General features: G+C 34.6%; 1 protein-coding gene across 1 annotated transcript in view; it reads left to right on the top strand.

Annotated features, from left to right (window-relative positions):
- Positions 1–22,848, top strand: part of QRFPR (pyroglutamylated RFamide peptide receptor) — an 82,885-nt gene that overhangs the window by 34,042 nt on the left and 25,995 nt on the right. The window contains exon 2 of the mRNA XM_001371145.3: positions 16,834–16,992. Coding sequence (XP_001371182.1) covers positions 16,834–16,992 — 159 coding nt within the window. The remainder of the gene's footprint in view (positions 1–16,833; positions 16,993–22,848) is intronic.

Below are 22,848 nucleotides of genomic sequence, written 5' to 3'. Positions count from 1 at the left end.
CCATAAACATAATGCCTATCATCTAGAAATTTTAGAGGAGGGAATTGTAGTTTAATAGAAATAACATAAGGTCAAGATGACTGAAATATATTATAAATGAACAAATAATCCTCGGTAATGAATTTTTTGTTTGCTTGTTTTGCTTTAGGAGAGAATCTTTATAGCATTGAAAGCACTACACAATTTCTCCAATATAATTCAGTCTATTTTCTATTGTATTTTTAGCCCTTGTCCATCTCTGTGGTTAAGATGATGAAATATTGGACCAATGCTAAAAGCAGATGGATGTGGAACTGATTGAATTACTGGACTGAAATAATCATCAATGGGTATTCCTTTCTTTATCTTGGGTATATGAGCATCTCAATTATTTGTTCTTGGACCTGCTTCATTAAATTCTCACGAATGACCTAGCTGAGGGAATAGATTACATCTTTAGTTAAGTTTTCAGATTACAAGCAACTGGGAGGGATAGCTAACATAATGTATGACAAAAGAGGTTGTACAAGGATCTTGACAATTTGATATGCTGGGCCTAATCTAATTAGGGGAAATTTAATAAGGATAAATGTAAAATAAACAGGAAAAAATGTGACTAGACAGTAGTTGGTGCCAAAAAAAAGTGATTTGGGACAAAATCATTATGCTTTGGCACAATCAACTCTGATGCTACTGTGACCTTAATCTGACTGCATATTTTCCTCTGTCAGTTTTTGGTTCTCCTTTTTCAATTGGCCCATTTCTTCTTGTATCACTTTAATTTCTCCTTGGAACACTTTCATTTCTTGTTCCATCACTTTCATTTCTCTTCCCCACTGTTCCACTGCCTCTCTTAATTGGTTTTTGAAGTCTTTTTTGATCTTTTCCAGAATCTGTGTCCAATCCACATTTTTCTTTTGGATTTCATGTGTGTTCCCTTTGCTTTCACTGTCCCCTTCTGTGTCTGTTCCTTGCTCCATGTCTCCATAAAAATTCTTTAGAGCTAGATGTTTTTTTCTTTTGCTCATTTTCCCTATCTAATTATAGGTAGGCTGTTTTCTGGGAAGTAATCATCAGTCCTTCCTTGGTGTTATTCTCAATTTATTTTCTGTGTTTTTTTTTCTGGGGGTTGAGAACTCTGAGAGCAAAAGTGTGGGAGAAATTAAAGTGATGCAAGAAGAAATGGGCCAATTAAAAAAAGAGAACCAAAAACTGACAGGAAAATCATGTCTTAAAAATCAGAATTGGCCACGGTCAGAATTGACCAGAATTGACTAATGATTTCATGAAAAATCAAGAAACAAAGCAGAATCAAAGGAACGAAAAAAATAGAGGGAAACATGAACTATCTTATTAAAATACAACTGACTTAGAAAATAGATCTAGGAGAGACAATTTGAGAATTATTTTACTACCTGAAACCTATGATCAAGAAAAAACCTTGGACATCATATTACTAGAAATTATCAAAGCTCACTGCCCAGAGATCCTTGAATTAGAAAATAAAATTGAAATTAAAAGAATTGACAGATTGCCTCCAGAAAGAAATCCTCAATTAACAACTTCCAAGAATGTAATAGCCAAATTCAAGAGCTACCAAGCCAAGGAAAAAGCACTTTAAACAGCCAGAAATAAAGCCCCAGAGACCAAGTGATACATCTACCCTCTCATCATTCCCTCTAGCCAACTCTTTTACTCTGGTCAGGGAAGGAAGGAAGCACTCCAGTTGGTCTGCTGGGCAGAGGAGCATATGGAGAGGAGGAAGAGGGTTGCTCCAGCACTGTGCTTCCCTTCAGCTCTACTCCCCTCCATCTATGTGCACTGCTATGAACTCCCCTCAAATCTAGTTCCTCTCCAGCCCCACCATGGGAATCACCTTCACCACAGATTCAATAATTTGCCATATACACTGCACTCTAATGCAGCATGTGAGCCAACCCTCCCTCCCAGCACCTTACCCTAGACAGGGGAGAGAAGAAGTTTTCCCACTGGGCTGCTGGGCAGAAGGGCAAGTGAAGGGAAGAATGTCCTCAGGAACATAGAGAAGGGGAGGGGAATAACTCCACCCTGATTCCCTCTGACTTTTTAGTAATGAACTCTGGTGGACAACTGCAGGCATGCCCAGATAGAGGGCTCTGCATGCCCTTTTTGGAACATGTACCATAAGTTCACCATTACTGTTCCAATGTCATCTCTGTCCTTCTTCCCAAAATTTAACTCTCTAAACTTGCCATGGACCTGAGTAATCATTCCAGTAGTCTTTCAGTCTTAGCTAGGAAGTTGACCCTTCTTATACCATAGTCACCCCCCTGAACAATAGCCTCCTTACATGAATCTTCCCTGAAAACAAAGTGTAGCAAGGCAAAACCACCTGACAGTAATTGCTCTACTGAAATGAAGAATGTCTCTGTTATGATCAAGCAACAGAGACATTCTTCCTTTCAGTAGAGCAATTAGGGGCTAGAGATAAGAAATACACTATACACTCAGAAATAATTACCCCTTCCTTTTAAAGAAATTTTCTCTTGTGTCCCCTCCCCTAAATTTTCACATCTACCAATCACAGTAGACACTTTTTCCCAGGACTGCCCATTCTTAGTTCTCATCTTCTTTTGTTCTCACCTTCTCTGGTTAGATTAAATCCTCTGAGTAATTCATACCTCTTTTGTTAAGCTTGCCTTTTGTAAGTTGCTTGACTTTTTAGTGATTAATTTAACCTTTATAGGTACTTAGCACCTTTTTGTATTAGATCTAAAAATAAACCTAGCTTAAGGTTCTAGCTTTACTATAAGATATGAGTTAGGGACTTTTCATTGTTCAATCAGGAGCTTTCAACTTTATCTTCCCCTAAGGTACTGTCTGAATAGGGTGGATTAATTTTAAAAGTTCTCAATACATTCCTGACCAAATACCTCCATTGTTAAAAATGGGGAATAGCTTAATCAAATCTTCTGAAGTAGAGTCTGAGCAGTATTAAGATTCACAGGAGAGAGGGCACTAGAAGTTGGATGGATCAGTAAAGACTTCATATATCTTTGTCTAGATCTAGATCTACATCTATCTATCTGTCTATATTGCTTAAACTGAGTCTTGAAGGAAACCAGGTATTCCAAAAGTAGAATATGAGGAAGAAGTGAATTTTAGGAATGAGAAGCAACCAGTACAAATATTGGTACAGAGGTAGGAGAGCAAATCCTGAGGTGCAACATCAATTTAGATACCTTTCTCTTAAGTAGAGGACTCTTATAGTGATCCTATGCAGAATTTTGGATGGAATGGTGATCCCTATGTTTTATTGGTGGGTGTGTCCTCTTTAATTTAACAAGGGTGTTTTGTAGAAGGCCCCTATACTCCATTGTGTTTAATTACTGAAAATAGCTTATTTCTGATTCACTAGTAGAATAAAATGGAATTGGCACAAGTCCACAGTGAATTGATTTTAATTGCTAGTATAGAAGAAGAGATGGACTTTGGAAGTCAAGATAAAAAAAATTAAGGTATATTCACCCAATCTTGTGTTAATGATTCCCTAACTGAGAGTTTCAGGGCAATCATTGGAAATTTAGAAGTATTGAATCTTATTTGCAAGCTAATGTGCAGTGCATTTTATTTATATGTGTTAATTTTTAATAAGCCCAATTGATTTTGTGGAAAATATTCCTTATGGATTCAGCTAAAGTGACTGATGCAGATAATGGATTCTATTTAAAGTAGTTGTAAAAAAACCCCCAGTTTTTCCTAGTCTGTTGATTATTCCAACATTAATTCAGTGCCTTTTTAGAGATTTCCCCAGTCATGTTTGGGAAACCACTAAAACTCTTAGGAAACTAAACTCGAATTAGTGACTGTTTGAAGTAGGATTTTGTCCTATGAGCTTAATGCTCTGCTCCATGCAATAGTATTTATTACTGAAATTCTCATTTGGATTCCAAAGTCATATAGAAATAAATGTCTTTGTTGCTATTTTGTCCTCTAATGAACATTAAATAATCATTTTAGAAATAAATATCAAACCTAGTATGTGAAGGTATTCCTAACCATCCATTAACAGGTAACATTTACATGATACTTTAAGGTTTTCAAACTACTTTTTTAGTGTTGCCTCATTTAAGTTCTTTCTCTCCTTGGGTTTGTTTGTCAAGCAAATGAAATTGTCATTCTATCTTTATCTCTAAAATGATGGAGTGGGAGAGAGGTGGGAAATTACTGGCAGGAAAAAAAGACTGTCTACAAAATATTCTGAGCAGCATTATTTCTATTGGCAAAAATTTATGATCAGTTGTCCAGTTGTTTTAGCTGTCTGGTAAACATATAAGATGCATCACTCAATCAATCAAAAAGCAATTCTTAAGAATCTACTATTTTCTAGTTTCTCATTAATGAGGAAATATCTAAACCAAGACTGGAGTACCATTAGAACTAAGGAGGATGAGAATTAATCTAATAACCAGCCAAGTAGTCGAGTACTTAAAAGGGAGTGTGGACAACCTTGTAATATTATGTTACATAAGAATATGCACATCTCACAGAAAGAAAAGAAATAAAGATAAATATATCTAGGGATTGAGAGCTCTGGCAATTGAGGGACCCAAGAAAGATTTCATATAGAATATAATACTTGAGTTATGTCTTGATGGAAGAGAATGACTTTATGAGGTAGAAGTAAAAAGGGAGTCCATTTCAGGCATGGCCAGAACAAAGGTACAAAGTTGGGAATTGAAAAACAATATTGAAGAACAGAGAAAGTCAGTTTAGCTGGAAAAATAGAGCACAAGAGGGGGAGCAGTATATCAGGAGGATGGATTTGATACCATCTGTGTTCAATTTTACAAATTTTGTTTATGCTTTTTCTTTTTTAACTAGCTCTTATAAGGAATCATTGGAGTTCACTGAGAAGGGAAATGACATAGCTGTACTTAAGGAAAATGATTTTGGAAACAGGGTGGAGGATTGACTGCTTTGGAGGGAAATTTGAATCTAGAAGACCAATTAGGAGGACATTTTCATAATCCATTTGAAAAGCTATGAGGGTCTGCATTAATGTGGTGGATATTTGAATAGAGAAGAGGTCAGATGCAACAGATGATATGAATGTAGAAATGACAAAATTTGACAACAATCCCAGCTATTGGGCCGAGAAATCATGGTTCTATAAAAACTGTTGAGGAAACTAGAAATTAATTTGGGAAAAACTATATATAGACCAATAACTCACACTGTATGCCAAGATAATCTCAAAATATATACTTTGAGCTTGGATTCTGGACCTAGGGATCCCAGAGCACTGGAAGAATTGAAGAATCACAGAATTTAAGAGTTGGAGAGGACTTAAGTGATGATTGGATACAACCCCAACACAGAAGAATATAACACACCAGACAACTAACCATTAGGACTGTGCTTAAAGAATTCCAAGGAGAGAGAAGATAACTATTGAGATATTCCATTTTGTTTTTTTTTTAATAACTCTTATTAATGAGAAGTTTGCCCTGATATTAAGTCTTTATCAATTTCTTTGCACCTTCCACCCATTCATTACTCCTTGTTCTACATTCTGGGAACAAGCAGATAAAGTTTAGCCTTCCTCCATGTGATAGCCATTCAAATTCATGAATAAAGGTATTGGGTTGTACTTAGTCTTTTCTTCTCCAGGCTATACATGTTCAATTCCTTCAACCAATCTTCATAACTCATGAACTCAAGGCCTTTCACTCTTTTGGTTACCCTCCTCTGGACACTGTCCAGCTGATTCATGTCCTCATTAAACTATGATATCCAGAACTGAATGCAATTATGGTGCTTTCTGTTTTAGGTATTTGCTTAAAGTATCATCGTTTATGTCTAAATCAAGTACCCATTTTGAGCTTATCTTGGAATACAACATGAGATAATAGTATATACTTGGTTCCTTCCAGACTACTTTCCAGTTTACTCAACAGTTTTTGATGAATAATTTTTGCCCTAATAGCTAGGGTCTTTGGACATAAAGTTACTGTGCTCATTTTTTTTCTGTTCCCATAATACCTAATTTACCTCTTTATTTCTTGCTCAATGCCAAAATTTTTGGATGATTACAGATTTGTAATATAGTTTGATATCTAGTATTGCTAAGCCCTCATTCTTTCCATTTTTAAAATTTGTTTCCCTTGTTGTCCTTTTCTACCTTTGGATGAATTTTGTTTTTATTTTTTTATAGCTCTCAAAAGCATTCTTTGGTAGTTTGATTGGTATGGTAATGTATAATTAAATTAATTTCAAATAATGTTGTCATCTTTATTGTACTGATTCAGTCTACTCATGAACAATTACTATTTCTCAAGTTATTTAGATCTCTCTTTATTTGTAGGAAGAATATTTTATAATTATAGTTCCTGTGTATTGTCTTAGAGGGCAGATGCTCAAGTATTTTATACTGTCTAAAATTATTGCAAATGTAAGGACTCTTTTTGTCTCTTTCTGATTGATTTACTTGGTGATAAATAGAAACATCAATAATTTAATACTTTGAAACTCTCCTGAAGTTATTCATCATTTTGATTACTGTTTTTGGTTGATTCTCTAGAATTGTCTAAATAAGCCATCATATCTGCAAAAAGTGATAGTTTTTGTCCATACTTATGTTTTCAATTTCTTTTTTGGGGGGGTATAATTGTATTAGTTATCATTTTTAGCACAACACTGAAGACTAATGGCAATAATGGATATCCTTATTTCACTTCTAATCTTACTGGAAAAAAATTCTAGCTTAGCTGAATTATAAATAATACATCCTCTTTGTTTTAGATAGTTATTTTTTTTGGTTTTAGATATTTACCAGTTTAAGAAAAACTCCATTTATTCTTATGCTTCCCAGTATTTAATTTTTTTAGCAAGAATGGATGTTGAATTTGGCCAAATTATTTCTCTATATCTATTGAAATAATCATGCTATTTTTGTTGGTTTTGTAATTAATGTAGCTAATTATGCCAAGATTTCCCCTGATATTGAACCAGCCCTGAATTTCTGACATAAATTCAGTCTGGGCATAGGGTTGATTTTTGTGATATGTTGTAGTCTTCCTGACAAATTTTATTTGAAACTTTTGCATCAATATACATTATAGAAATTGGTTGATAGTTATCTTTCTTTTTTTTAAACTATTCCTTTGGGTTTAGGTTTCAGGACCACATTTGTATATTAAGATGAATTTGGTAGCATCTTTTGTCTATTTTCTTCAAACAATTTATGCAGTATTGTGTTTGGTTATTCTTTAAATGTTTCATAAAACTCACTTTAAAATGTTTTTCCCTCTTTGGGAGTTACTTATGGTTTGTTGGAATTCCTTCTCTAAGATAGGATTACTTAAATATTCTATTTTCTGTTCCAATAACCTAGACAATTTACATTTTTGTAAATATTCATCCATTTCATTTAGACTGTCAGAGTCACTGGAATATAGCCTGGCAACCAAGTTCCTAATAATCACTTTTATTTCTTCTTCTTTGGTTGAGTTTACCTTTTTCATTTTTTATGCTGGTAATTTGAATTTCTTCTTTATTTTTCAATTGTTTGTCTTAGAGCCTTTGCTTTTATCTTCTTTTGTGCCTGTCTTGTCTTCCCTGTCATCATTCTATGGAGGAGATATATGCTAACATATACACATGAATGTGATATATTCTATATACTATGTAAATGGGAGATAGATTCAGAAGGAAGATACCAGTGGTTGTGGTGGACTCAGGGGAGGGAGTTGGTAAAGGCTTATTGTAGAGAATGGGATTTGAATGGAGTCTTGAAGGAATCCATGGAAGATGGGGGTGAGAAGAGAGAATATTTTAGGCATGGGAGACATCTATGAAAAGGCAGAGTTGGAATAGACTGTTATGTTTCAGGATCAGCAAGAAGGTTAGTATTATTAGATCATAGGGTATATAGAAGGGCATAAAGTGAAAGAAGACTGGGATAATAGAAAGATGCTGTGTACTGAAATATTTTCTCATCATCCATCTGGACGTGTTGCTTGTTGGTAATACTTTTTCTCTTTTATACTATAAGCTCCATCATAGATTCCTGAGACTTTTCCCTCTGGGCACAGGGAAAACCTATTTATCTTTTCTGTTTTATATACTGAATTTTCTTTATGAGAGGAATGACCACCTACTCAAAAGAATCTTGAACTCAGTGTGACAAAGATTCTTTTATTTCACTTTCCTGAGAATGGGTACTCAGGATCCAGTTTTACAGGTATTATGGCCAACAAGCAAGTACAAGGAATGAGAGCACACAGACTCCCTTTTATTAACATGAATCAGTCCCTCCACTCTTTCACCATTGGCTGGTTCCTAGAGAGTTAACAATCTAGTCATAAGAGCCAGATGATCACAATGCAACTTACAACTCCATTCACATTAAAATAAAGCAACTTCATCTGTTAGCCTCTTAAAGAAGGCTAACTTATCATGTGTTCCTCATTATGTCCTGCTGATATGGACATGGGAAAAAGCAACTTTTTAAGCTTGGAACATGATAATTAATTCAATTTTCTTTTCTGCTTATTGCATTATATAGGTTTATGAGGAGCATCTACCATCTTGTCAGGACCTTCTCACACTTTATAAACAATATTAATAATATGTGTTTGCTAGTCTGAGGATACTAATTGAAAACACCTTTGGGATTGAAAGGGAAACATCTCCAGGGAAGAAATAAAAATAGATATCTAATAAGTCATTTTGCCAAAAAGTGTTATCTCTAGCTTGAGGCTCAGACCTAACAAATCAGATAAAAAGAATTACAATTTCGCAGTACTCAACAGAAAGAACATTTTTTATCAGGATTAGTGGAATGAGAGACAAAATAGAGTATTTGAATAACCACTGTACCCCATCACTGCACTTTTATTACTAATATAATATCATAGTAATAATCTGCCATCAGTATTCAGGACTGATTGAATGGAGAGAATGGAGCAAAAGGCAAGTAAAATTATTGTTTCAATTCAGACATGAGTACCTAATATGATAATGACTATGAATCTGAATATGTAGCAAAATTTAAAGACATTTCCAAAGAGGAATCCTTTTGAGACATTGTCTCCATAGGTGAAGGAGGAATAGAAGACTTTAGGGGTTTTGTTTGTTTGAAGCTTTGTTTTTAGAGTTTGGGGGTTGTTGTTGTTGTTGTTGTTGTTTGGTTAGCATGGTAGTGTCATTGACCAAAATTTGAATGTTAATGGTTAGCTGTAATTCCATTCTAAAGTATTCTCTGAAGACTTCAACATACATTGACTTCTCTTTTCCCTGCTTGCTATTGCAGTTATTGTCTATTCCACACAACTAGTTTTTGATAATTTGCTTTCTTGTCCTCTAATTGTCTTTACTTTTATAATAGTCAAACTCTTATAAGCTTATCAAGTAAGTGAGAAGAAATGACATATCCAAAGTCTAAATGAGGTTATATGACAAACATACATAAAACAAGTGTTCTTTCTTAGTTTATAGTGATAATATAAACTAAGATAGCACTCCACAGTGTGAATAGTACTGTTCAAGTTTTAAGTTAGGAAGAACAATACTCAGATCCTATCTCTGACACCAACTAGCAGTGTGACCCTGAACAAGTCACTTAAATTCTATGTGATTCAGGAAGATCATAAGTGGATTATATGGGTTGTGCTCATATTGGTAGAGAGTTGCTATATTTTCAATTACTCATGCTTATGAAAATAAAAATTCTTCCTATATTTATGTAAGGTACTTCCCATTTCAAGGCACAGAAAAAGGAATTTTGTGTAAAGAAAACTTGTAAAAATTAACTTGAGAAAAAACATATTGACTAAGACAAAATGTTGAGGAGAGACAAAGATCATTCTGAGGTTCAAATAGAGAAGTGTTTCTCAGATGAGTATACTGATGTGACCTATTTGAAGGCAAACCACCTACTGAGATAACTTTGGTACGGTATTGTGGTATATCAATTAATTTGAAAGTAATACAGGCAGTTCTCCCTCCCTTGATACCTTGTTCTTTTAAAAATTTTAACTTACCCAGTGGAATTGTGGGTCAGATATAGGAGGAGGGTAGGGGGGAGAGGAGGAAAGGAACATGAGTCTTTTAACCATGGAAAATTATTCTAAATCATCTAATTAATTAAAATTAAAAAATAAAAAATTAACTTAATTCCCCCCATATGTAAAAATAGTTTACAAAATTTTTAAAAGATTATTGAGTCTTATTTTCTCCCTCCCTCCTTCACCACCTTCCAACCACAACCCTTGAGTTATTCAGCAATCTCACATAGATTTTACATGTTCAATCATATAAAACAGTTTTCCATATTGGTCCTTTTGTGGAAAGAAACTCAAACAAAAACAATTAAGAAAGAAAGTGAAAAAAGTTTGTTTTGGTCTGGATTCAGACATCACTTTCCCCCCCTCTGGAAGCAGATGACATTTTTTTTTGCCACGAGTTCTTTGGATCACTGTATTGCTGAGTTATTCACAATTGTTCATTGTACAGAATTCTTGCCATACTGTACAATGTTCTCCTGGTTCTACTTATTTTACTCTGCTTCAACTCATGTAAGTTTTTCCAGTTTTTTCTGAGCTTTTCCTGTTTGTCATCTCTTACAGCACAATAGTATTCCATTATAATCATATACTATAACTTATTCAGCCATTCAGCAATTGATGGATATCCTCTCACTTTCCAATTCTTTACCAACACACAAAAAACTGCTTTAAATATTCTTGTACATAAAGGTCCTTTTTTTTAGCTCTTTGGGTTACAAACCTATTAATAGTATTGCTGGGTCAAAGGATATATACTGTTTTATAGCCCTTTGGGTATAGATTCAAATTGTTCTCTAGAATGATTGAATCAGTTCGCAACATCCCTGACAGTGCATTTGTGCCTCAATTTTCCCACATCCCTTCTAAATTTTCTCATTTTTGTCATTTTCCTTTTCTGTCATAATAGCCAATCTAATAGGTTATACCTAAGAATTGTTTTAATTTGCTTTTCTCCAATTAATAGTGATTTAGAGTCATTTTTGTATGACTATAGAAAGCTTTAATTACTTTGCCTGAGAACTACCTGTTTATATCCTTTGACCATTTATAAATTGGGAAATAATTTATATTCGTATGTATTTGACTCATTTCTCTATGCATTTGAGAAATGAAGCCTTTGTTAGAGATACTTGTAAAAAATATCTGCCCTGTTATGATTTTTGCATATTACTCTCCATCATATTTCCTCTTGTTTAGTTTCTGACCATCACCTCCCCCAATTTACCCTTTTCTATTATCTCTACCTGTTTCTCTTATCCCCTTCCCCTCCTGTTTTCCCATATGGTAAGATAGATTTTTATACCCTATTGTATGTTCTTCCCTCATTGAGCCAATTCTGATGAGAATAAGGTTCACATGTTCACCTCCATTATAAAAACTCTTTCATGGATCTTTTATGTAAGATAATTTATCCCATTCTATTTTCCCCTTTCCCTTCCTCCCATGTATTCCTCTTTCCCTTACCTTAATTTAATTTTTTTATATCATCACATCATATTCAACTCATTTCCTTGCCCTCTGTTTCTATATATTCATTCTAACCCCTTAATAATGATAAAGGTCTTTGAGTTATAAGAATCACCTCCTTATGGAGGGATGTACACAGTTTAAACTTATAGAATGTCTTTTGATTTGTCTTTCCTGTTTACCATTTTATATTTCTCTTTACTATTGTATTTGGGAATCAGATTTTCCAATCAGATCTGGTATTTCCATTAGGAATGTTTAAAAATCCTATATTTCATTGAATATCCATTTTTCTCCTGAAGCATGATGCTCAGTTTAGCTGGGCAAATGATTTTTGGTTGAAGTCTTAGCTACTTTGTCTCCAGAATACTGTATTCCAGGTCATTCCATCATTTAACATGAAAGCGGCTAAGTCTTGTGTTATCCTGACTCTGACTCCACAATGTTTGAATTGTTTATTTTTGACTACTTGTATTTTCTCCTCAACTGGGAGTTCTAGAATTTGGCTACAACATTCCTGGGAATTATCCTTTCGGGATTTCTTTCAGGAGGTGATTGATGGATTTTTTCAATTTCTATTTTGCCCTCTAGTTCTAGAATATCAGGGCAATTTCCCTGCATAGTTTCTTGAAATATAATATCTAAGCTCTTTTTTTTGATAATGAATTTCAATTAGTTCAATAATTCTTTAATTATCCCTCTTGGATTGATTGTCCAGGTCAATTGTTTTTCCAGAGAGATTATTAACATTTTCTTCTATTATTTCATTCTTTTGATTTTTTGTTATTATTTTTGGATGTCTTGTGAGGTTATTAGAATCCATTTGCCCAGTTGTAATTGTTAATCTTCAATGAGCTTTTGTATCTCCTTTTACATTTGTTGAATTCTATTTTGTAGAAATTTCTTTTCATGAGTGAATTTTTATACTTCCTTTCCCACATGGCCATTTCTACCTTTTAAGAAGTTTCCTTGAGTGTATTTTTATACAGCTTTTTTGTCCTTTTGCCCAATTCTGCTTTTAAGGAGTTCATCTCTTTATTGGATTTTTGTACCTTTTATTCCAATTGGTCTATTCTGATATTTTAAGATTTCAATTTCTTCAGTATTTCTGTGCTTCCTTTACCAAGCTGTTGATACTTTTCATGATTTTTATCCTTTATTTAATTTTAAAAATCTTTTTTTATCCCTCTTAATTAATTCTTTTGAGAGTGGAGAAGTTCCATGGAGACTGGAACAACCTCCAGGAAGTGATGCAGAGCGAGAGGAGCAGAACCAGGAGAACATTGTACACAGAGACTAATACACTGTGGTATAATCGAACGTAATGGACTTCTCCATTAGTGGCGGTGTAATGTCCCTGAACAACTTACAGGGATCCAGGAGAAAAAAACACCATTCATAAGCAAAGGATAAACTATGGGAGTGGAAACACCGAGAAAAAGCAACTGCCTGAATACAGAGGTTGAGGGGACATGACAGAGGATAGACTCTAAATGAACACTCTAATGCAAATACTATCAACAAAGCAATGGGTTCAAATCAAGAAAACATCTAATGCCCAGTGGACTTACGCGTCGGCTATGGGGGGTGGGGGGGGAGGAAAAGAAAATGATCTATGTCTTTAACGAATAATGCTTGGAAATGATCAAATAAAATATATTTAAAAAAATTAATTCTTTTGAGGCTTGAGAGCAATGTTTTTCTTGGACGTTTTGCATCCAACAGTACTGAGTTTGTTGCCTTCTGAGTTTGTGTTTTGTTCTTTCTTTGTTTGTTGTACACATCATAGAGCTATAATTTGTATAAAAATTAGCTATTGTTTCTTATATAATTTGGTAGAGATCAGATGGGTCTGTGTTGTATCTTCTTTGTCATTTTGGTTGTGCCCTATATACTTTGTTCTTCAAGAGTTATTATGGCTCCCAATCATCAACTCACATGATAATTCTGTAAGAGTTTCAGAGTTTTAAAGACTATACTTGAGAAATAGTAAACAATACAACTGGGAACTATTGGGGGAAATATTTAAGAATTGTTGGGGTCATACTTGGCAAAAAGATTAAGTTTTAATGGCAAATGACTGGCAAATAATGAAGCTTTACATCATAAGAAAGAGATGGCTTATCATTTATAAAGAGACACCACTTTGGGCCAGTGCCTCAAAGTTAGAGAAAGACCTGTAGTAAGAAGCAAACAGAGAAAGGGTAGAAAAGGAAGAAAGGAAGCTGATGGTAAAAGGAGTTGGAAACAAGGTACAGAAAGTGATAGAAAAAAATCTACTTGCAGAAGATACAATATATAGCAAGCTGGTAGAGTTAGATATCTGATTGAAGCCTTAAGGCTCCACTGCTGCTGAAAGTTCATTAAAAGAAGGCATGCAAAAAATAAGTGGGACTTAATGCTCTCAATAGCCTAAGTGCTATCTCTAGCCTAAGTGAGGGATGTAAAGGGTGAATCCCAAATAGTAAAATACCCAAGTCAGCTGCCAAATTTCATGGTGATTTAATTGATATAGTAGAGAGGATTTTAAGAAGAAGGAGGAAAGAAGGGGCTAATATTGGGCAGGGGGATAGGAGTTCCAGAAAGTAAGGGTTTGAGTGTGAAGGACGAAAGAATCAGCTTGACCTCCAAAGAGGCTTAGCTAAGATACCCGAACCTGAAATCAGCTCCAGGGCAAACTCAAAATCCAACACTCCAAGATGTTGGAACACTTAGTACGCTGCCAGTCAAAGTTGTCTCTCCAGGGAAAAAAAGAGCGAGGCAGAAACTGATGTGCCTTATATGGATGTTTTTACATCACTTTTCTGTGTCTCATCTGTACCAATGAGGACTTAGCTTGACTTAGGACAGCCCAGAGGTCTGTCCTTTTTTTTTTTTGCACATGTCTGTTGAAGACCATCTTCTCAGATAATTAAATCTTGAGTTTGATGCAGACCTTTCAAAATCTTGTTAAACTGAGTAGGGTAGAGAATGTGGGTTTTCCAAGACCTGATTCTGTTATTTCAAGCATCTCCATTGTTATTGATCAGGAAGTAGCTAAATCAGATCTTCTAAAGAATGGTCTGATTAGGGTGGAATAGTTTTAAAATTCACAGGGACAACATCTCAAAGGTGCCTTTCTTGCTCTCTATTGCATTCTCTGACTTGAGAGGGTGAAACACAAGAAGAAAGACAGGCTCTAAGGTGACAAGAAACTCAGCTTTGCTGAGAACTGTTTGGACAAAGCAGAATCCATCACTATTTGCAAATCTGAGCAGATTGGCAATGGTCTGACTAAGGGAACTGCTTGTCACTAAAAAGAATGTAATACTTTCTCAGTTCCTTCCCAATTCTTGCTGTGTACAATATTTCTAAGAGAATTTGTAATTGCTTCAGTAACTAGGATATAACAAGGGTTACAAAGACATATATTTGCCACAGAGTAGATAACACAGTAGACATTTTGCCTAGAATACAATGCATATTGCAGACATTTATCTATTTAAAATTTTTAATTTATTTTTAACATTCAATTAAGAAAATTAAGTTCCAGGGGACAGCTGGGTAGCTCAGTGGATTGAGAGCCAGGTTTAGATATGGGAGGTCCTAGGTTCAAATCTGATCTCAGACACTTCCCAGCTGTGTGACCCTGGGCTAGTTACTTGACCCCCATTGCCTAGCCCTTACCACTCTTCTGCCTTGGAACCAACACATAGTATTGATTCCAAGATGGAAGGTAAGGGTTTAAAAAAATTAAGTTACAAATCCTCTCCCTATCTCTCCAGAAGGCAAGCAATAGAACATTAACTATACATGTGAACTCATCTATAACACTTTCAATATTAGCTGTGTAGCAAAAAAAGTAAGAAACACAAAAAAAGTTTAAAAAAAAGTATGCTTCAGTTCATAGTCAGAGTTCCTCTTATTACCCCCTAAAAGCAGATACCATTTTTTCATCATAGGCCATTTGGAATTATCTTGGATTATTGTATATGGTGGAATAGATAAGTATTTCACAGTTAGTCATCTTTACAATATTGCTGTTACTAAGTACAATTGTCTCCTGGTTTAACATTTCTTTTTTCATCATTTTGTATGTCTTCCCAGATTTTTCTGAAACTATCCTCTTCATTTCGTTGATGTTAATATACCATCATAATAGTATTCCATCACAATCATAAACTACACTTGTTCAGCCACTCCTCAATTAGTTCTTACATTTTCAATTCTTTACATCCAAAAAAGAACTCCTATAAATATTTTTGTATAAGTATGTCTTTTCCCTTTTTCTTTAATCTTTTTGGGATAGACATAGTAGTGATATTGCTGGGTCAAAAAGAGTACGCCTGGTACTATAGCCCTTTTGGCATAGTTTCAAATTATTCTAGAGAATGGTTAGAACAATTCACAACTTCATCAACAGTGTATTATCTATTTTCCCACTACCTCTCAGCATTTATCATTTTCCTTTTCTGTCATTTTTGGCAATCTGATAGGTATGAGGTGATACCTCAAAGTTGTTTTAATTTGTATTTCTGAGTGATTTAAGTGACTACGTATAGGTTTGATTTCTTCATCTTAAAACTTTGTCTTTTTGTGACTACTTTTTGCATGTGTGTGACTACTCATAGCTTTTAATTTTTCTTCTGAAAGCTGCCTGTTCATATTTTTTGATTATCAATTGGGAAATGGCACTTCTTTGTAGGCAGTAATCTAAAGAGATATAGGACACCAGCGCATGCTATTCAAAGTTCTGAGTTGCCCAGGACACACATATTTCCTTATTCAATGACCTCTCTAAAAGGTTTCTGTTAAGTGTAAGTCCACACTCCCCAACAGACACTGTTTAAATTCATGGCAATGTGTGATCCTGGTTTATGTGAGGATTCACATTTTGATTATATCTGCTCTTGCCTTTTATTGTGTAAAAATGTTATGATTATTCTTTTTTAGTTTAATCATTGATTTTTTAAATATTAATGGTGTCATGCAGACTGATTTTGTGTAAATGAGAAGTACTTTGGGGCGTGCTTAGGTTTTACTAAAGTGAATGTGTCTTCCCTATACCAGCTTTATCTCAGAACTCTAAGAAAAAATTTGAATTGTAGTCATATAGTCAGAGTCCTAGACGACTCTTGTAGGGAAAACACATGCACACACACAAGTAACCCAGACTTGCTAGTGTAAAGGCAGGTTGGGATGAAGTGAAAAATCTGTGCCAAATCTGCTTTATATTTGCACAATATAAACTAATAAAACATGTAAACCTCATATTCATTGATCATGCTCATCACAAATTACTTAAATGAAACTTATTTTTGATGACTGAAGCATGCCATATTTTTCTCTCTTCTCATAGGTGCCTTTGTTTGCAAGATGGTGCCATTTGTGCAATCTACTGCTATTGTTACTGAAATTTTGACCATGACCTGCATTGCTGTGGAGAGGCATCAGGGAATTGTGCATCCTTTGAAAATGAAACGGCAGTATACCAACAAAAGGGCCTTCACGATGCTAGGTGAGGTCAAAAGGAAATTTGCCCTTTCTTTGTTTTTACTATATTCTATTCATTCAGAAGACCCTAAGCAACAAAGCAGAGTAGCTGGTAGAGTAAACTTTTCTGGCCACAGTCTAAGGTTTCCTGATCTCACATGTTGCTTTCTAGCTTCCTTTGGATCTCAAGAAAAGAACTTCATAAATCTGAATGTGTTATATAAATGGGAGTTATATTTGTTCATTGATATTTCAGGATTAGCTAGTAATCAATAATAATAATAGTAGTAATAACAATGAGAATAATAAGTAGTAATTATGTAACATCTTAAGGTTTTCACAAAGGTTTATATACATTATCTCACTTAAAGGTCAAAACAATTTTGTGAGGAAGGTACTTTAATTATAGATGAAGAAATTCTATATCAGAGAGGATAAGTTACACAGTTAGCAAATATCTGATAATTTTCAAATTCAATTCTTATATTTTGTTATCTCGATGCTTTAATTTCCTCCCAGTTGACATAGAAATAATATAATAACGATCTTTCACAAATCCCTCTTCTAAAACCTAATCCCAGTGGAGAAGTGATCATGGTTCTTTAAAGCTATGCAGGCAAACCAAACCTCAGACAGGTCCTCCCAAGCTTTCCTTGCTTCAAACCCTTCAGCACTGGCACAACAATGTCTTTCACATCTATTGGGCATGATAGTTTTGGCCATCCCAACCCACAACGCAAAAAGGCTCAAATATTTACAAGGCACTTGATTCTCAACAGTTCTGTGAGATAGTCTGACTGTCTATATTTCATTTATTTATTTAGAATATTTTTCCATGGTTACATGATTCATGATTTTTCCCACCCCTCTCCCCTTTCCCCTCCAGGAGGTGAAACGCAATTCCACTGGGTTATACCTGTATCATTGTTCAAAACCTGTTTACATAGCATTCATATTTGTAATAGAGTGATCTTTTAAAACCAAATATGATCATATGCTTTTCTTCTGTATTTCTACTCCCACAGTTCTTTCTCTGGATGGGGATAGGATTCTTTCTCATAAGTTCCTCTGTATTGTCCTAGATCATTTCATTTCTGCTAGTAGAGAAGTCCATTATATTCGATTGTGCCACAGTGTATCAGTCTCGGTGTAGTGTTCTCCTGGTTCTGCTCCTTTCACTCTGCATCAATTCCTGGAGGTCATTCTAGTTCACATGGAATTCCTCCAGTTCATTATTCATTTCAGCACAATAATATTCCATCACCATCAGATACCACAATTTGTTCAATCATTCCCCAATTGATAGATATTCCCTCATTTTCCAATTTTTTGCCACCACAAAGAGAATGACTATAAATATTTTTGTAAAAATATTTTCCTTATTATCTCTTTGGGACACAAACCCAGCAGTGGTATGGCTGGATCAAAGGGCAAGCAATATTTTAAAGCCCTTTGGGCATAATTCTAAATTGTCCCCCAGATTGGTTGGATTAATTCATAACTCTACTAGCAGTGTATTAGTGTCCCAATTTTGCCACACCCCCTCCAACATTTGTCACTTTCTTTTGCTGCCATATTGGCCAACCTCCTAGGTGTAAGGTGGTACCTCAGAATTGTATTAATTTGCATTTTTCTGTTAAGGAGAGATTTAGAACACTTTTTCATGTGATTATTGATAGTTTTGATTTCTTCATCTGAGAACTGCTTATTCATATCCCTCTACCATTTGTCGATTGGGGAATGGAATAGCTTTTTTTTTGTAAATTTGACTTAGTTCCTTATATATTTGGGAAATTATACCTTTGTCAGAGTTTAGTTACAAAGATTTTTTTCCCGGTTTGTTGTTTTCCTTCTAATTTTGGTTACATTGGTTTTGTTTTTACAAAACTTTTTAAATTTAATGTAATCAAAACCATTCATTTTACATTTTGTAATGTTCTCTCTCTTGCTTCATCTTAAATTCCTTCTTTTCCCACAGATCTGACAGGTATACTATTCTATGTTCAACTAATTTACATTCCCTATATTTAAGTCATTTACCCATTTTGAATTTATCTTGGTATAGGGTGTGTGATATTGATCTAAAACCTATCTCTCCCATACTGTTTTCCAATTTTCCCATCAATTTTTGTCAAATAGTGAGTTCTTGTCTCAAAAGTTGGGCTCTTTGGGTTTATCAAACACTAATTTGCTGAGGTCATTTACCTAAAGTCTATTCCATTGATCCACCCTTCTGTCTCTTTGCCAGTACCATATTGTTTTCATGACCACTGCTTTATAGTACAGTTTAGGATCTGGTACTGCTAGGCCCCTATCCTTCACATTTTTTCATTATTTTCCTTAATATTCTTGATCTTTTGTTCTTCCAGATGAATTTTGTTATGATTCTTTCTAATTCTACCAAAAAAAGTTTTTTGGTGGTTTTATCGGTATGGCACTGAATACGTTAATTTGGATAGGATTGTCATTTTTATTATATTAGCTCATCCTACCCATGAGTAATTAATGTTTTTTTCCAATTATTTAGAACAATTTTAAATTGTGTGACAGGTAATTTATAGTTGTGATCATTTAATTACTGTGTTTGTATTGGTAGATAGGTTCCTAAATATTCTCTTTCTAACTCTTGCTGCTGAGTTTTTGGGAAATATATAGAAATATAAATGATGATTTATGTGGGTTTATTTTGTACCCTGAAACTTTACAAAAATTGTTAATTATTTCTACTAGCCTTTTATTTGATTTTCTGGGATTTTTAAAGTATATCATTATATCATCTTCAAAGAGTGATAATTTAGTCTCCTCATTGCCTACTTTAATCCCTTCAATTTCTTTTTCTTCTCTAATTGCTACTGCTAGTGTTTCTAGTACAATGTTAAATAATAGAGGTGATAATGAGCATCCTTGTTTCACTCCTGATCTTATTGGGAAGGCTTTTAACATGTCCCCTTTGCAGATGATACTTGCTTATCCATGTTTTATTGATTGTATAATCAAAGACTCTCACAAAGATTCTTTGTGATTTTCTTTGGTCCGCTAGTTACCAAGTCTTGGAGATTTCCTTTGAACTGAGGTTTCCTAACTTAAAATGGGTGATATTTCCCTGGGAAGAGCCCTAGATTTTGTTAGGTGACCTAGATTCAAAACGAAGCTGATCCACTCATTACCTGTATGACTATGAGGAGGTCACCTTCCCAGGTTTCTCATTGGTAAAATGAAGTGACTGGATCATAGATTGTTTAATCTCAAAATCTGTTATGAGTGGCCTGGGGTTGCAAAGGTATCAGGGCTTAAATTTGAATGCAGATATTTTGAATGAAATTCAGCACTTTCTCCATTATGCCATACAAATAAAACCTGTCACCAAGAAAGGTGAAAAAGGTTATTTCGTTCAGTGCTCTAATATCAGGACGGTAGCTTGCTGAGTGGATGTCTTCAGAGCCAGTAAGACTTGGATTTACTCCTCCATCTGACGTATACTGACTGTGACCCAGAGAAAGTCCCTTAACCTCTATGATCTAAGTAACTCTTCTAAACTGTGGTTTACAGAGATGATGCTGACTGAGTGGCACTGGCAGAGGGAATTTCCTCCTTATAAATGAAATTACTAGTCTAGTTCCTACCTCCGTTACGTTAGCATTGATAGGTTCTTTTGATTGAGGAATTGTGGTTATGAATTGGTTAGGCCATGAAGGAAAAGAGACAGCCCAGAATCAATTCGAATGACCTATTTGGGGGATGGTGAACAGCTTTCAGCAAATGTTGGAGTGGTGGTACGGCCTAAAAAAGCTGTCTGGCTAAAACTTTAGAGAGAAATTCGTGAAGAAGCCATTTGGAAACATATGGGCTCTAGGCACCTCAGAATGGTGCCAAGAAAGATAAATAAAGAGACCAACAACATACATCCCATATCCTTTGCCAGGTGCTTTCATGAATTTCAGCTTTTCCACAATTATTTCTGCTCTGCCTAGGAAGAATGATGGACAGGGATTTGGCAATAAATGAGAAACTTGAACAAATGCCTATAAACTCAGCACCACCAAACCGGGAAAAGTTTTGCTTCAGTAATGTGCATTTAATTTTCTCAATAGATTCCTTGTGAGTTATGCTTGTCTGCTCTACAAACAAGAGGTTTCCTAATCAATTTTCCTAATTTTCAAAGAGAACAAATTCTCCTAATCCCCAGCATGAATGCAGTGGTTAAACTTTTATTTTGAGAATAATAAGTAAACAGCGTTAGACCATGGAATGAGAAAAGGATCTCCACAGATATGCTAACAGATGCCTTTTACAGAAACACCAAAGCAGAGGAAAAAATAAATAGGGAAACCATTGAGCAGGCTTACTTTATTTTAATATTTGTTTTCTATCTGCCCTCTGAAGAATTCAAAGAGCTATTGCTGTTAAGAATTAACATTCCTTCTACATCATTATCCTCAGACAACAGTAGAGCATGGATGTGGAAGGTTTAGGTATGGAGGAAATTCACAAAATAATAAAATATTATCAAATTTTGAATATATAGTATTAATATATATTATTGATATCATATTTACATTATCTTTCTTTATGCTCTCAAAGCCTTTGACACATATGATTTATTCACCTGCTGAAAACATATAATGACGTTTGAGGTTGGCCATTCCCCATATGTAGCCAAAGTAGAATATCTTTCTCTCTGCCTGCCACTGTCTCATTTTCCTTATTCATTCTCTCATTTCATGCTCTTAAGTAACACAAGGGTATGTTATGATATTTAAAAATTAATCCCTAGAATTGCAATATCCTTCTCATGAAACATTAGTTCTGAGGTCCTAGCATAACTTATTAAATGTCATTTATTTTATAGTTCGATAGTTAAGTGGCAGGTATGTGGTTCAGGGGATAGAGTGCTGGGCCTGGAGTCAGGAAGGCCTGACTTCAAATATTGCCTCTATCACTTTCTAGCTATGTGACCCTGGGCAAGTCACTGACTGCATATCAAAAAAGAATACATTGGATGCACTAGAGAAGGAAATAGCAAACTACTCCAGTATCCCAAGGATAGTTATGGTTCATGGTATCATGAAGAATTGGACACAATTGAAAGAATGAACAAAGAAAATTAAACTGAAGATTACTTTTTCCACAAGCATTTCTCTCTCCTTGTGTCTATCTGTTTGTCTCCCTCTCTCTCCCCCCTCTCCCTCCCTCCCTCCCAAATTTACACATATATTGGTTTATATACATATATCAATGTTTATATGTATATATACACATGCTTCTATAAACATGTATAATTATAAAATGTATCTATGTGTATATGATATTCCAAAAGTCTTTGTGCAATTTTGAGCCAGAAAAGCTACAATAAAGATATACATTATTATTTATAACATGAGACATATAATCTTATAATCTTTAGCGATATTCCCAAGTGCTGGTTTCATTTTTTTCAAGAAATATCTTCATGTTTCATCACAAGATAAGTGGTAAACCCAGCTTGCCAGGAAACAAGTCCCTTTCATCCTTTTTTCCTTCATCTTCTTCTCTTCCATTATTATTGTTTCTTCAAAAGAACAAGCATCCCAATCCCCTTAGAAATATCCTTAAAGAATGACAATTAAACTACTTCAAGATATCATTGCCTCTTAAAGATAAAAGAACAAGACCAGGACAGTAGAGGCCATTGTAGTTTGGTGCTAATTTCTCTCCATGGCTAAATAACTTCAGTCCTGAAAATTATTTGGGGGTATACCAATTTCAAATAATGTTTTACATAATAGGAATATAATTAATAGCATCATTTAATAGGCTGTATCAAATGAGAAAAGAAACAACAATATTAGTCATCATAATAAAGATATAAACAATGTGTATTCATTAACATTGCATATATACA

This window comes from Monodelphis domestica, chromosome 6 (assembly GCF_027887165.1).
Source record: "Monodelphis domestica isolate mMonDom1 chromosome 6, mMonDom1.pri, whole genome shotgun sequence".
NCBI lineage: Eukaryota > Metazoa > Chordata > Mammalia > Didelphimorphia > Didelphidae > Monodelphis > Monodelphis domestica.
The sequence above is the reverse complement of the archived record's forward strand: the minus strand, read 5'-3'. Positions and strand labels throughout refer to the sequence as shown.